At 36.2% G+C, this 16,034-nt stretch overlaps 1 protein-coding gene across 2 annotated transcripts in view; it reads right to left on the bottom strand.

The window, feature by feature from the left end:
• The window catches only part of lt (vacuolar protein sorting-associated protein light), a 132,269-nt gene that overhangs the window by 13,223 nt on the left and 103,012 nt on the right, over positions 1–16,034 (bottom strand). For both annotated transcript variants that reach the window (XM_081740168.1, XM_081740167.1), the window contains exon 17: positions 8,444–8,488. In XM_081740168.1, coding sequence (XP_081596294.1) covers positions 8,444–8,488 — 45 coding nt within the window. The remainder of the gene's footprint in view (positions 1–8,443; positions 8,489–16,034) is intronic.

Below are 16,034 nucleotides of genomic sequence, written 5' to 3'. Positions count from 1 at the left end.
CCAAATTTACTGAACTATCACAGAACACAATGAATGAAAACTGTCATCCCGCTTCCGCCGACGTGGCAACAACTGAGCTCATGTTGCCAAATTTACCTTATCGTAAGAAGTTTAACTGATAAAGAATGAGTTTGCATACCTCTATTGTTATTCTAACAGTCTGTCTTACTTTCTTTGTGTATCTACTGCAAAAGTAGCTCCATTTAAAAAAGTTTGTTGATAAACTAATATCTGAGTGAGAGTAAATCTGACAATCTTACTTGTGTCATGCTTCTGCTGTTGATGTCGGCTACAGTTAGGGTTGCAAGCACTTATATTAATATACTAGATGAACTTACCAGCTATTTGGACACCCGAACAATTATAAACTGCCGCGCAAATCAACTCTGAAGTTCAATTTGTTTTTACCACCATTTTCAAAAACATTTTAAATTCTGTCACTAACCGAATTCACCAAAACCGTTTTTGGTTTTAAACCGTCTCGTTTTTCTACTAAAAAAACGGTTCGGTTTTCTATTAAAAATCGGCTCCAGTCACAAACGCAACATTTTTTAAATTCGAAACAATTTTCTCTGAAAATCGGAACTGTTTTATAATCTTCCCGGTTTTTGAAAAATCTCTGTCGGTTCTTTTAATAACCGCAAAACCGTTATTTCTTTTCGCACCAGTAGTATGGAATACCACACAGAACAGTGGGTGGTCCGGAACCCTCCCCCGTAAAAGTTGTTTTAGGTTTCATTTTTTTTTACAAATTTATATTCCCCCACCGCTTCAATGACTTGTTCAAGCAAATTTAGTTTTGCTTAAATACTTTCAATAGAGAAAGGGCAAGCGCATTTAAACAGGTTTTACATCGTAAATGACAATGAAATACATAAAAAATATAATGTACTGAAAATAAGAATAGCATATAGGCTATTAACTTTGACAGTTTTAAAATTGGCTACCTATAGCTTTGACAAAAATAATAATGCAGGAATTAAAAAAAAAAAAGAAAAAAAAACTTTTAGGGGTGTATATGGCCCGGATCCTCCCTGGCCACACTACTGCTACAAAAATTAACATAGTTTAATTTTTTGTTATATTACACCTTTCGTAAACCTCTCGTGATGAGGAGGGAATCTCATAAATTGTGGATGAAATTAAGAAATATCGGTGCATAAATAAATTTACAAAACAGTCCGAATAAATTTTGAGATGAGATGAGAACTAATCCTTCGATAATTGAGACGAGAAGTCAGTCTTCCATAATCGAGACGAGGGGAGAAAACCTTATTTCTCGTCTCGTGAGTAACACTATTTGGACAGATTGGAGGTTGTCACTATTCATCTAGCGATCCAAAAACTATGAATTCTACACTAATCTTAATGAGTTTGAACATTTTAATTTTCATCCCCACCATGTGGATGGGGCTAAGTTTAGACTTGAACAGCTTCGGGAAAGTTACTATTCATCTCAGTGACCCCCAAACTATGAATTCGACACTAATATCATTCGTTTCCGATTATTTTTACATATCAACCCACTACCAACTCGTAATATACTAAAAGCGCTTCCTCCCACTAGAAAGGGAATCAATATTTGTACTTAGGGGGATGTTCAAAATAAAAGCTGGTGTATTCACAAAGTAATATATTCTGTAACTCAACTATTAGTGATAACTGGTTTAATAGTCTCCTCCCTCTCAACCTTCATTTATACGTATCAATTTGCTTAAAAAATTAAAAAAAAACTTACGCTTAATTATTTCTCGGAAGGAACTGCGGCGCCCAGAGCAGAAGGATTAAGCATGTCCATCTTGATTGTCTTGATCGAAACTCCGAAACAATGAAATAATGTGCTTTACAAAACCAGACATGAGCATGTGTTTACTTTGTATTTTGAAAGGAAACAAATAAATCAGCAAAACTTTTTTTTTTAATTGATGCAATAAATATATGATACTGAACGATGGAATTGGATTTGAGATAGAATTGGATTCCTTTTCTATCCAGGAATGTGTAAAAAATTGAATGTTAGAAGGGTTTAGAATCTGAAGGGAATTATCAAAAACGCTAAAATTGCTAGAATGTCTGCTTATTGTCTAAAAATGTCAAATTTCAGCTTTCTAAGTTGAGAGGCTGATGAGACTCTCCCCACTTCTCTTTGGTACATTATTATAATTAATGTGATATGATAACATCTCAATTGTTATTGGGGTCTAATATAAACCGAAAATCTTTTCATTTTGCTTTGTCGTTTGGCCATACATAAAATTGGATTACAAACACTATTAAGTTATTTAAATAAAGAAATTGTTATAAATAACTACATAAAGTGACTTGTGTCGTTCACTTCCCACTTGTTCTGCGAATAGAGGCAACCGTAGGGTCTGTAACCTTGTTGTATGAGACTATATATGCACATGTATAAAGGGACAATAGTCTTTCATCCTTTCTGACAGAAAAGTGCACTTTTTGCTACTGGCTACACTGGTTTGACGCGTTTGACGTACTTCCGTTTTATATTCTTCCTAGGGTGAAACAAAGAGTAATGCGGTGATCTCAGAAATGTCACAGTGTCCAATCGCACCAGGCAACACTGAATTTGCCAATGATGTCTTATGTGTAACGAGGCCAATGGGAGGTAGTATTAACACCGTATCTGAGGCGCTCCTCATTGTGCCTCTTTCGTACAGGTAAACAGCTTTTCAATATCATTCGGGGACTTTCCTGAGGGGAAGTCCACGAGAATACGGTCCTTATGGCTATCGCTACGGGGGTGAACTCATTATACACATGGAAGACACAATGGCTTAGTGGTAGAGCGCTTACCTTTGGTGGGTTGGGCCCTGGTTCGATCCCCGGCTGTTTGTGGTGGAAAACATTGTTTTCCATTGTCCCGTGTCCTCCTACATTATCATTCCATCAATTCTTTCATCATCATTCACCATTCACCATTGTCTCTTTTAGTCAAAGGGCATAATCGTGGGATGTTAGATTGAAAGATTTCATTTTTTTCATTCTACACATCTGTTTTTTTAAATATGTTTTTCCTTTCAATAATCCAATTTATGTTCCTTTGTGGACTCCCTGCTAACGCACTTCTGTGGTATTGTCGTCTTGCCACTTTTCGCCATATAAGTTCAAGTTCCCATGTTTGTATACTTATTTAACACAGTAGTCTTTACTTTTTTTTTATTTTATTACAATTGCTCCATGTATAATTATGTTCCACATGTGAACGCTACGAGAACACGGTGGCTCAGTACCAGAGTGCTTACTCCTGGTAAAATGGGTCTCAGGTTTGATTCCAGACCAAAAAAAGTTTTGATGAATAACATCTTGGGGCGAGGGATACTACCGTTCCCTTATACATTCTCATTCCACTAATTCTTCCGTAACTGTAATAATTTACTTTAATTAACATTTGTTTCATTTGAGCGACAGAACATAATCTTAATACGTTAAACTGAAGATTTACTTTCATTTTGACCGTTACACTCATTCATTACCGTAGTTATGCAATCACGCAAATAAAATTCGTAGCCATCTTGATTTTGTTTGAGATACTGACGTCCAGCTAACGTATATTTCTTAATTCCTGAGATGGCGTTTGTCACTAATTGAATCCACCTATTCTAACGGAATATCCAGGAATCTTTTATTTCCTTTGGGGAATCTTCGCGCCGCCATTTAATCCCGAATCATGCAAATTATAACTTTAAGACGATAACTTTAGGGCTAGTAGTTTCGAAGATATTCAGTTCCGAAGTTTATTTTCACATGCTTTCGGCAATGTGTATCTTTAAAACAAGTAGATTGCGAGGAATTGCTTACTGGAGTTCTTTTTTTTTTTTTTTTTTTCCCTACGAGAAGATTCACCTCCCAAGCGTCGTAAATGATTTTTAGAAACCTTGTACATTGAAATGTTTAACTGACAAGGTCAAAAAATGAAAACTACACTACGTAGCAATGAAAGTAGTCTCTAGGTGCAACAACAAACGAAAACATTTCTCAATATAGCTTGAACTAGAAACGGAACGTTACGGCATGCAATGCAAACGGGACTGTTATGGTTAGGGGGCCAGCAGACTTTCGCTTTTTGTGAATGTGAAAGGACATATCATATATTATGGCGGGTCTATAGGGTAACCTTATGTGTTCATTATGGATAGAACAGAAATCCATAATATCAAAATATCAAACAATTCCATATTTTAATCTTGTACTGAGGTCGGGGTAGATGTTTAACAATGCTCACTTGCTTCAAAAATTGACGAGATTATGCAAAAGTGAAGTATAAATGCAATTAACGATGCGCAAAACTATAATAGACTTGGCATTTATGACATGCATTCCCATCCTACTCAGTTAAGAAAAATAATAGGATTAATCTCTCGTTAATATTTTTCTCTGTCGTACAACTTTATCTACTTTAGGAAACAACTTGTGACAATGAAGTAATGACAGTGGGATTTTAACTATACCATCCACTGAAGTCTACACATTGTTTTTGTGCTTAACAAGTGCCTTAATTTTGTTTCCAGGAAATTCCCTGATTCCAAAAATGTTTATACTAAGGAAATGAAATGAGAAAGACTTGAAAGGCAACAAATAAACATGGATAATAACAGAAATATTTAACACTTGGAATCGTGGTAGGTGTTTTCTTTCTCAGCTGGAAACATACTTCTACATCGCACAAAGAGAAATTCATATATTTACAGTAATATCAGCATCTAATTTACTAGTTTGGCAATTAACGGCAATTTCTATTACTTGAAAACCAAAGGATTACTTCAAATGTTAATATTTATTTAATGATGTTATCTTAAAGAGGAAAATATTATTTAAGTTTCATGATTTATTACAATAGTGCAGCAGATAAAAATGCGTATATGGTCACTGAAAATTGAATTTCTATCCTCTGTACTAGTACAAAAATATTACTAATTTATCTGCTAAACAAATGAGTAACTACCACAAACAATATAATTTAGTAGTGATAATCAGTGCATAATTTGCATTTTTTGTCTGCTGAAATATGCTATAATTGTAACTCATGTACTTTCTGTTAAGTTTTTACCATATATTGAGGGGGTCCGCATAGTTATCATTACGCCACTGATAAACTTTTATACTGATAAGCCATTATTTGCTTGTTACTGAAACCGCTTCAGTACGTGATATTAGTTTACAAATATAATTGCATATTTATTATATGGTAATGTAATGTATTTTCTTCACAATTAATAAAATAAGTTTCTTTTAGTTCAATTTTAAATTTCTCCATACCCTTATACAGGTTTTTTAATAGTGATGCTTAATAATAATAATAATAATAATAATAATAATAATAATAATAATAATAATAATAATAATAATAATAATAAAAAGAAGAAGAAGAAGAAGAAGCTCAGAAATTTTATCCATATGCGTTCTCTCATGTTTCTATCTCAAGCGGCTACCTAAACAATGAGAATTGACCTAAAATATTTATCGAATGATAAAAATAACCAAACCTACCCATCACATTGAACTATTCATGTCTTACTGTAAAATTATTTGTTTTGATGTGAATAATTGTTTCGTGCAACCTAGAAAGCAGTCCTGGCATCGAGCGTGGCTTTTGATTTACACCTTCTGTCAAAGATAGTATTATAAGATGTTTAATCTCTCTCCCACTTCCCAATATGGTCAATCTATAGTATCAATAAGGTTAGAGAAATAAAATGGAATGGAGGAGTATTCAACATACATTCGTTCTTTGTATATTTTTGAGGAAGTAGGTTACAGATCGTGAATACGAGCTATTTGTTTTGTTTATTTATTTGGATTATGACTTCCTTTTGTTCCTTTTGCAGTTTCTGCAAGGACTCGTAGGAGGTGACAATAGTAGGAAAGCTAAGAGTAAATCTGACAAATCTGACGAAAAATGACATAAGAAAGCAACAACGTTTGGTTGAGTAAGATTGCCTCCTATCCGTCCCCAGAACGCATGAACGTAAATCTATGAATTGTAGTTTTCATTTTATGCTTATTTTAACGGGAAGTATTTGCTTTATATATATATAATATTAGGGTGGTTCAATTTTCCAAAAGTGTTTATTCTAATTAAGACACATCTTCAATTTGTAACACTAGCTATAAAGAGTTCACTTACCAAATTTTGTCTTTCTAGTCCAAAATTTAGAGGTCCTCCAAAAAATGATTTTCTTATCTTCAAAGTAATTTTGAAACAGCTTATATGCAGATACACAACGCTTCGATACAAAATAAATCACTATGTGTGTACAATTTTCTACGCTGACTGGGTGCATTCATTCGTTTTCCCCACTTTTAAGGAAATGATTATGTCAGTACAAAAGTAGAAATGCAGAAACCTATATTAAATGAATTGACAATGCAGATAGCATCTAAGGATGAACATGACGCACTTGTAACATTTCACGTCAAACAAACAAAGACTTCTGAACATATGGCATATCTTTACGATGATTTGTAACCAACTTTAGAAGGTAATGTTTCTGAAAATCATCCTTCGTTAGGCAATTCTTAAAATTAGTAGTAAGAGCGATCGCGCTCTCAACAGTGTTGTTGACAACTGCCATGCCCTTGAGAGCATTCTTAAATTCTGGTATGTAGTATCATCCATGTTGGCGGGTCTATCGCGAGAAATGTAAGAGATTTCTCTTGGCTATTTAGAAGTATCACATCGAAGATCTTTTTCGGTTTCCTTGCAGGTGAAGTCGTGGAGGGCTGTTAGAGATAAGTTCTTCCTCTCCAACCTTTTGAGTTCCTCCTCTTCTGACGCGTCCAATTTATCCACTATCTTTCTTTTGTCCTGGTAAGACACTCGTTCGTCAAGAAAGGAAGTCCCACTAACTCCTCTGAGCGACACCACAGATGTCTCGGAAGAGCATTTAAAGCCACTTTGGCACTGGACTGATCTGGTAGACCAGCTTCAAGGTCCTTCATGACTTCAAATCATTTTTCGGAGCGTGAGCAGCGATTGGTGCCTCATACCAGTATAAACAGTATAAAAGACTGACAAAGAAACTGACGTTTGTAAGTTAACTGCAGTATGTTCATCAGCAGTTACTTTGAGCTGTTTCCGTAAGAGAAATATCTTTATCATATAAATAGCTTTTGCCATCCACTTGGGTTTTTAATGTGAACTCCTCCTTCAGGCTGTTTACCCAAGAAGGCATATGAAAGAACCACAAATCGCCTTGCGAATGTGCAGGAAATTCTATTGCATTTGTCAGGAGATTCAACGCTCGGGATTTCAGGTCTGCTAAGTTCCCTGATTCCGATAATCTTTTCCCCAGATCAGGATCATCGAGAGCAGAGCTCCAATAATCGTGATCAAGAGAATGCCATTGCTCCTTTAACGGAGCAAACAGGGAGATGTTCGGCTCTGCCAAAAGACCATATTCGTATTTGAAGACGTCGGACAGAATGACTTCCAAAATTTAATGCCGCCAGGCCATCCAGAAGAACTCCTTACCCAACATCTATTGAATCTTGATGCAGGGCCCCCTGCAAAAGAAGGATATTCGAAGCTGTTGTATCAAAGACAAGTTCCTTAATCTGATCCTGCAAGCCACATTCTGGGAATGCCGAATAACAGGCTTGGGCTTGAACTATACCTATGCTGTTAAGGATTTGCAGTACCTCTATCAGAACTTCTACGCCGTTTCCAGTTACTACCAAAGCAACCCTATGAACACTGCTACAATGGTGAGGATCAATATGTATCAGCACCTTTGTATCCCAGTGGAGTATAAGTGAAACAGCTGGAGGTATGGCAGCACCAGAAAAGGCCTTTTTCCTATTTCTTCCCTGTTTCTCCTTCGCTGACACCGGAAGGAATTTATTGAAAGAGTCTTTCCTCCAATGTTTAAACTTGTTCATTTAGCCACAGTTCCAATAGTTGTCATTGGCTTGCGGTCGGATGTATTAAAGCGGTCTTGTACTGGGGTGAAAAGTGTCTGAGAAGAATTTCCATGTATCCTCCTCTTCCTTTTTGCCTGACTCGGAACCACATATTCAGGATCATCAGTGTATTCTATATCCGACGACAAAGAAGAAAAGACAACTTTTGTAGAATCCAGAACGCTACATATATTCTTACTTTCCCCCTGACCATAATATATTTCATGAAATATAATAATATTTTCAAAGATCAACTGAAGCAAACGTTCTGGGGGACTTCTAAATTATGCTTAATGCAATTCATTATTTCGCACACAAGTTCTCAATATCAAATGGAAGTAAGGCATAGTGTGTCTCGTTATGTAGCTGAAACTTTTTACAAAACCCATTACTGATGAACCACCCTATATACATTAGACAGTAGAAATAAAAATACCAAAGATATGCGGCACAGTAACGAGACAGGAAAGGCAACTGTGAAATTCTATATTGAGAACATCGCAATATCTAATAAATGGCATACCTTTTACTATGATCCGTCTGTGACACGCTCCGCACAGCTGTTCCTCTGTAAAGAAATCAAAAGTTAAAATGAATGCAGAATCAACATTTTTGAATAAACTTAATTCTGTGGAATTGTTTGTCATTAAAATATTACAAGTAGTATATGCGTAAAACAGCATGTGTATCACCGTTAGAAAAGACAAACGACAACAGAAGAATGCTAGTTGGCAATGTATTTCATATATACAGTACATACACAGTATATACTACTGTGTGATTATGTGAAAATGAAAGTGACTATGTTTGTGACTTTCAAATTTTCAACATAGATGAGGTTCAGGTCTGCGATAGTTTTTATCATTACACTTTGACGTTGCAAGTTAGCTGAGGGGCAGGGAGGGAGATACATAAAAATGAAAGTGAGTACCTCTGTGACTAAACTCTTAAATCACCCGACCGATTTCCATCAAATTTTCAACATAGATGAGGTTCGGGCCTGACATCATTTCACTTTGACAGTGCAAGTTAGAGGAGGGGAAGGGGGAGATATTAGTGCTAAATTCATAGTTTTCGGGGGCGCTCAGATGAACAGTGACACTTTTGATGCCGGGTTAAATCCAAATTTAGCCCTGCAACTTGGGGGAGGGGGATATATATATATATATATATATATATATATATATATATAAATGATCGACAATGACCGATATCAGTGTTGAATCCATAGTTTCCGAGGTCACTCAGACGAATCGTGACACTTCCGATGCAGTTTATTCCAAATTCAGCTACCCTTTATGTCGAATATGAAACGTATTCTTTTCGTGCGAAGAACGGGTATTCTGCTAGTACAGTATAAATAAAAATTTCTTCCACCAAAATACGAACTATTAATTATGATTTTCAACGAATGACATTTTCTTAGCGCCACAAAAATTCGTGTTTTTCTTTTTTACTTTGGATTTCTCCAGAATCACGCATGATAATTCACCCTCAGTATGCCATTTTGTTCGGCTCGATTTGGTTTACTGATCGGTACGTGTCTTATCTTTGGATAATATTTTAGTTTAACAGAACTTGAGTTTTACTGATAATTATAGGTTGTATCTCATTAACCACACTATGCATTGTTGCCTTGTTAGTGCAATAATGAAGAGTTTAATGAAGGTATATTTCAGTATCAGTTTCACCACAGTAAGTGACATATGAGAGGTCATATGTCACTTATTGTGGTGAAGTCAAATGAAAACCGAACACCCTCCATAAAACACATTCCTCGCAAAAGTTGGCAACACTGTTGTTACTTATCGATACCGCCATCTCTCGGGAGGAGAAATGCATAGTAACAACTCACAGGTACACACAGTTGTTCATTTATTGCTCTACAGGTGAGCGTAGTAAAAAATGCGTTCGTCCAGCACAGAAATGGAGGCAAACAAAGAAGAGCAAAGAAGTGTAGTTCATTTTTTGGTGGCTAAGATTGTTGGAACACGCGAAACTCATCATCGCATGTCTGTTGTACATGGCGAAACACACTGCATGTCACTGACAAATGTGCAGGAGTGGCATAAGGAATTCCCAGAAGGACGTACATCACTCCAAGACGATTCGCACCCAGAACATGCCCATCGAGCAATTACTCCTGATGTGATTGTGTGGACTGATGAACACCCTTAGCCACCAAAAAATGAACAACACCTCTCTGCTCTTCTTTACTGACCTTCATTTCTATGCTGGACGAACACATTTTTCACTACGTCCACCTATAGAACAATAAACGAACAACTGTGTGTTCTTTTGAGTTGTTACTATGCATTTTTCCTCCCAAGATATGGCAGTACCGATAAGTAACAGCAGTGTTGCCAGCTTTTGCGAAAAATGTGTTTTATGGAGAGTGTTCGGTTTTCATTTCGCTGCCCCTCAGTTCTCGTGTCGTACATCACAAATTTTTATGTTCACAAAGACGTTAGTTTTTATCTTTTTTCTCGGAAACTGCGCATGAGATTTTACACCCAGCATATTATTTTGTTCTGGTTAATAAGATCTATCGACTAGTATAGGTTTCATCCCAGTATATTTTTACCGTTAAACGCTGATAATATTGAAGAATTATATTTTATTTACTATGTTGTACAGAGTAACATATTTTCCACGAATAGTGTCGGTGAGTTGAAATATGTATATAAAGCAACAGTCAAGAATTCTTTAGAATTTATATAAAACCGAAGAAATTCTTCTACCATTTCTAAATTACCTTAACTAACACGATTCAAGGAACATCGCATTGTCTATTCCCACAGAAAGAAAGCCTCGCTTTGTATCTTATGCATCGATATTATGCACTTTAACATACTGAATTATATTACCTTTCTACTTTGTTCTTCATTACTCAGAGGTCTCATGATCCCAAACCTTCCGACTCAGGCTGTATGCATCACAGATGTATTCTCCATACGAGCGATGTGTTCTACCGAACTTATATGTTTCCAATTCATTATATGTAATAGAGAGAGAGAGAGAGAGAGAGAGTAATTACAGCGAGGGTCAAGTATAGTTTGTGAAACCAATGGAAAAGTTTCTCATATATTCTTTGTGAACAGGAATTTACGGACTTTGATCAGCGTGTTTCTGAAATATTGGATCGTTTGAGGTAATAGAATAGCAAGAGGCTTTCTTCGAGATATTTGTATGTTATATAAAGGAGATGTAGTTCTAGTGTGAGATAATACTAAGTGATGCGAGGATTAATTTCTTTATATTGGAATTGGTTTTAGATTTACTGGATTCTGGCGTACATGATGATGGGTTACGACTCTTAGTGGAATCCTATCATATTGCTTAAATAAGTATCGCCCACTACACAGAATTAGTATACACTCCCAAGAACTCAAGTTAATTAAATTTATATTTTAACAATATGTTTTAGAGTATCTCTAGCAAATTTAATTTAATCTTTTCCAGTAATATCGTGATGACTTCTGTTACTGTTCTTTGTTATTTACCATCAACTTAATTACCCTTCTTCATCTTGTTAAAAACGAGGGAGATTGAAGTTCTACAGAAAGAAAATCTTTAGCTTAACCTATCATCATTTATGTTATACAGGCTACAGGCGATGTATGATAAATGACAGCTAATAATGACATAAAATAATAGATGATAAAGGTAGCAAAAAGATTCCCGAAAATCTCATGGACACAAAGTAACGCACAAGGTAACCAAAACAGTTCTTGTAGTTTTTGATGTCCAATTCATTCAAGTGGACAGAGAAGAAATGAAGTGACACACGTACCAGAAAGCGACGGGGAAGTGTGTGCGTATGGGGGAGGGGGTAGTGTTACTTCTTATTTACGCCAATACAAGCACACTATGCACAGGATTATACCTCGTTCAATATGGAAGAGAAATGGAGGTATCGAAGCAGCTTTTTGCGGTTGTATGACTTTAAGATGATCCTGTTAGCAGCCGCATCAAGTCGTTGAATGCGTCGTGTATTTGGTGAGGTTGCCGTACATGAACACACAGCCCAGCATTGGTTGTAGAAATTCAGATCGGGAGATCTGAGCCTTTGTGATGAAGCCCGCAGTGAGTGATCACAGGTGTTGGATGTCGAGGCCATGAAAACACCGTGTAGATTAATCGATGAAAATGCTATAATCTTGCGGAAGGATGTTTGATTTAGCCCTCCAATCGAGCCGAGGAGGACAGCAGACAAAAATGTGGTGAACTTACCGAACACTTTCAGGTTTCTAAGGAAACAGCCACACTTCACCTGCACTGTATAGGAAAGATGTACAAGTTTCGCAAGTGGATACCCCACACATTATCGGCAGCCAACAAGGAACAACGAGTGAAGTCTATTTATCGCTGCAGTCTCAACAAGGAACAACGAGTGAAGCCTCTTTATCGCTGCGGTCTCAGCACTGCAACACACTCATATTTGGTCAAGTGTTCACGAGTGACGATAGGAGGGTTCAGTATGACACTCCCAAACTTTGTTTGTCACCACGTGATCCTGTGCCTCACACCGGAAGACCATCTCTGCACCCACGCAAGATCACGTTCCATGTTTAGTGGATTAGTCGCCAAGTGGTGCATTAGGAGCTCCTACCACCTGGCCACACTAGCACTGTGGATCTATACTTGCAGCATTGCCACAGGGTGGAACATGCATAGGAACAGAAGGAGCCTGTGCAGGTTAATGGAAAGAGTCCACGACAATGCGAGACCACATGTGGTAAGGACGACCAGGGATAATTTAGCAACTTGGTTGGGAGACACTGTGCCATCCACCATACTTGTCGTATATAGCGCCATCAGAATATCACCTCTATGGAAAATCCATCGACAATGACACAGACTTGTGGCACGTGATCACGGACTTCTTTATATCCAATAACCCCAAATTTTATTACCATGGCATTGCGCAGCTATAGTAACGTTGGCAAAGGGTGTTAGATGTTGATGGAGATTACTTTGAGACCAACGCTAAGTACCGAAAGAAAAAAGCTCTTTTTGTGTCATTTGTTTCTGATACGACTTCAAAGAACTATGCAACATATGGAAGTGACAATGTTTACATTTTGTGTTGACGAAACTTACAGCGAAAGGAAGAAATTAATTATGTTTCTGCTTACATTTCAAAAAGAAGAAACTTAAGAAACCCACCTAAATGAAAATAAATGTGAAACATACATCGGCCTACGCTTTATTTACCTAGCAATCATAATGCTTAGGATCCTAATCCTAGTTCTTATCTACATACGTTGGCGCCGATATGATTCATCCGTGTTGGTTGTCAACTTCTCAGTGCCTAAGCTCAAACAAGGGAATTTTCGCTGTAGAGATAACTAGGATTAGGATTAGGAATTTGATTTCTGGGCTATCGGCATCTATGGTCATGTTAGTCCATCATTTATGAGGGATGAAACCCTCGGTATTAACGATACCCGGGGAATTGGAGAAAAAGAAAGGAAGTGGCCTGGGACCATTTCAACATCTGTTGGTATGAATGAGGAAAACCTAGGAAAATCTCAGGCAGGATGGGTGGCCTGAAAAAGCTTTTACACTTTTTCGAGTGTTCCTACCTGGAATTGAACCCGGGACTGAGATGAGAACTGTACCAATCAACAACAGTAAAATAAAATACAACATTTTCTTCAACCTGTAAATAACAACCTATCACTTTTCTTTGTATACTAAACCTTTGGGTTGTTTATTTCGTAGTTTAGACGTTAGCGTAAACTTGTATATATATACAGTATTAGACTGGATTATTCAAAAAACATTGCAACAAACATACGACGAACTAGAGAACATGTGAAGGGTGAACACACTTCTTAGATTGGGGAACTATTTCATTAGTTAACAACTACTCTCGTAGCTAGAGGTATTGTCTTTGTTGAAGTATTTATTTTTCTGCTTTTGTCACATACGATTGACTATATGAAGAATATCACGTTAAAGCATTTACAAAGTGTTGTTTGAAATGTCGCACGATTACGCACATCATACCGATCAACAAGATATCAATTACAGTGTTCAGTCCTATTGTACTTTTCCTTAATTTCCAGATAGCTTTACAATTAAGTTGTGTTTACTTTCGTTTAATGCATTTTATGAGTAGACCTGAAATTTTGTCCCATCAGCATATCACAACAGATAAAAGAGTGAATATTATTTAAATTTGTTTTCCTAAACTTTGAAGAAGTCCTATCAAACCGATCCATCATTTATGCGCACTAAATTATAATTTATATGCGAATACGTACTCGTTCAATATACATTAGAACGATTTTAATTTTGAAAATCAAGCCTATACAACATTGAACAGTAAAAATATTACCGAATCATAACTTACGTATACGAATCGTACTACTACTTTTATATGACATACTAATCATAACTGTCATTATATTAAAAAAAATGAAATCTTCAAGTTTAACGTCCCACGGTTATGCCGGTTAGGCTAAAGGAGATGGTGATAATGAGAAATGAGTGAAATGGTGGAATGAAGAAAGTGGGAGGAAACGGAAGAACCCCGAGAAAACCCACGTGCACGGTGTTTGTCCACCACAAAGTCCACACGGCGCGAGCTGGGATCGAACCAGGGACCCCAAGCACCGGAGGTGAACGCTCTACCACTGAGCCACCACGCCCCCCTGTCATTATATTAAGTTGACCAATTGATCAATTAAATGGAATTCAGCGTTCCTATCTAGCACCAGGTTTATGTAAAAGAGATAATACTTTAGAGTGCAATCCGAAAGAGTACTCAAGTTTTCATTAGAGGTAAGCACCCCTCCGAAGATCGGTTACACACACGATAAACTTATATTATTATTTCATTCATTTAAACAGAAGTTAAGATTTTGCCATTTCAAAATGTATAATAAGAAACAAATGCAATATTCTATTTAAGAAAACCTTGCTGAATGATTTTATGATACGAATCAGAAGATAAAACAGAATACTGAACATACCCATAAGTTTGTTTTCAGCTATTAACAATTTACATTCTCAATTCTTATAGTATTCTTTCCTTATCAAATTTGAAAGGAAAGGAGTTGCAAAAAAAGTTAATTAAAAGAAATGTTCTTAGTTTCCGTGTTAAGTTAGGAGAAAGAAAAACTCCTACAGAATTTGAATACACTAACATATGATTGACAAACTAATTAGTCAAACTGCTCGACTATTTCTTATCTATTTCAAATTTGCTTTTGAATTTTGTATAAAGCGTTTTTCTATTTCACACTATCTTTTGTTTTCAGTCATATATGACTGAATTTGCGGCGGAAACTGAAAGTTACAGTTCTTGCAGTGGATACACGGATTTTTCACACAAGCCATATTTTATCTTGCTTCATAATAACTTATGACAAATAGGCTGAGTCCAACAAATGATTGGAGTTCGAATGATCGTAAATAGATTCACAGTTATGCAAACCTCCTGAACGTTGAGATTTACTTTGTTCAAAGAGGGTATATAACTTATATTAACTGTCAGTTTTCCGTGTCATGCAATTACATGAACAATCAAATTTTTGTCTATCATTGATTTGACCACTGAAAATTTTCATACCAAATTTAACTCTCACAAGTGTCTTACGTACCTTTCGCATTTTTTTTTTTTTCTAAAGTCTAACCACAAATTGAGATCTACGTCAGACTTTTCGGTCACAGATTAAGAAAGTAGCAATTACAGAACTCTCCGTATACTGATGTATAGACATTTACTTTAAACTTTAAAAGAGACTAATCCGATTTAAACTACACGATGAGCAAAACAATACGTTTATTGTAAAAATTAATAACATGTAACAGTTTCGCCAGCTATCCACTGGCCTTCATCAGACACTATAAATCAGGGTGGAAAAAACATGATTTTTTTTCTAAATCATTTTTGTTGATTTTTTATTTTATTTAAATCGATTGTTTTGATTTAAATCAAATCTTTCTTCTCGCGTAATACAAATCACGAACTGAAGATAAAACACTAGGAATTAATATTAAATGTTAATTATGCCATTTAAGTGAAAGTATTGGGCTTGAATTTTGAATTGATTGCCAGTCGTTCACTTATTTCAATCCCAAACAGAGATGCAAGGGTTCGG

Source organism: Thermobia domestica, chromosome 15 (genome assembly GCF_964235325.1).
Source record: "Thermobia domestica chromosome 15, izTheDome1.hap1.1, whole genome shotgun sequence".
Classification (NCBI taxonomy): Eukaryota; Metazoa; Arthropoda; class Insecta; order Zygentoma; family Lepismatidae; genus Thermobia; species Thermobia domestica.
This window is presented reverse-complemented; position numbering and strand designations above follow the sequence as displayed.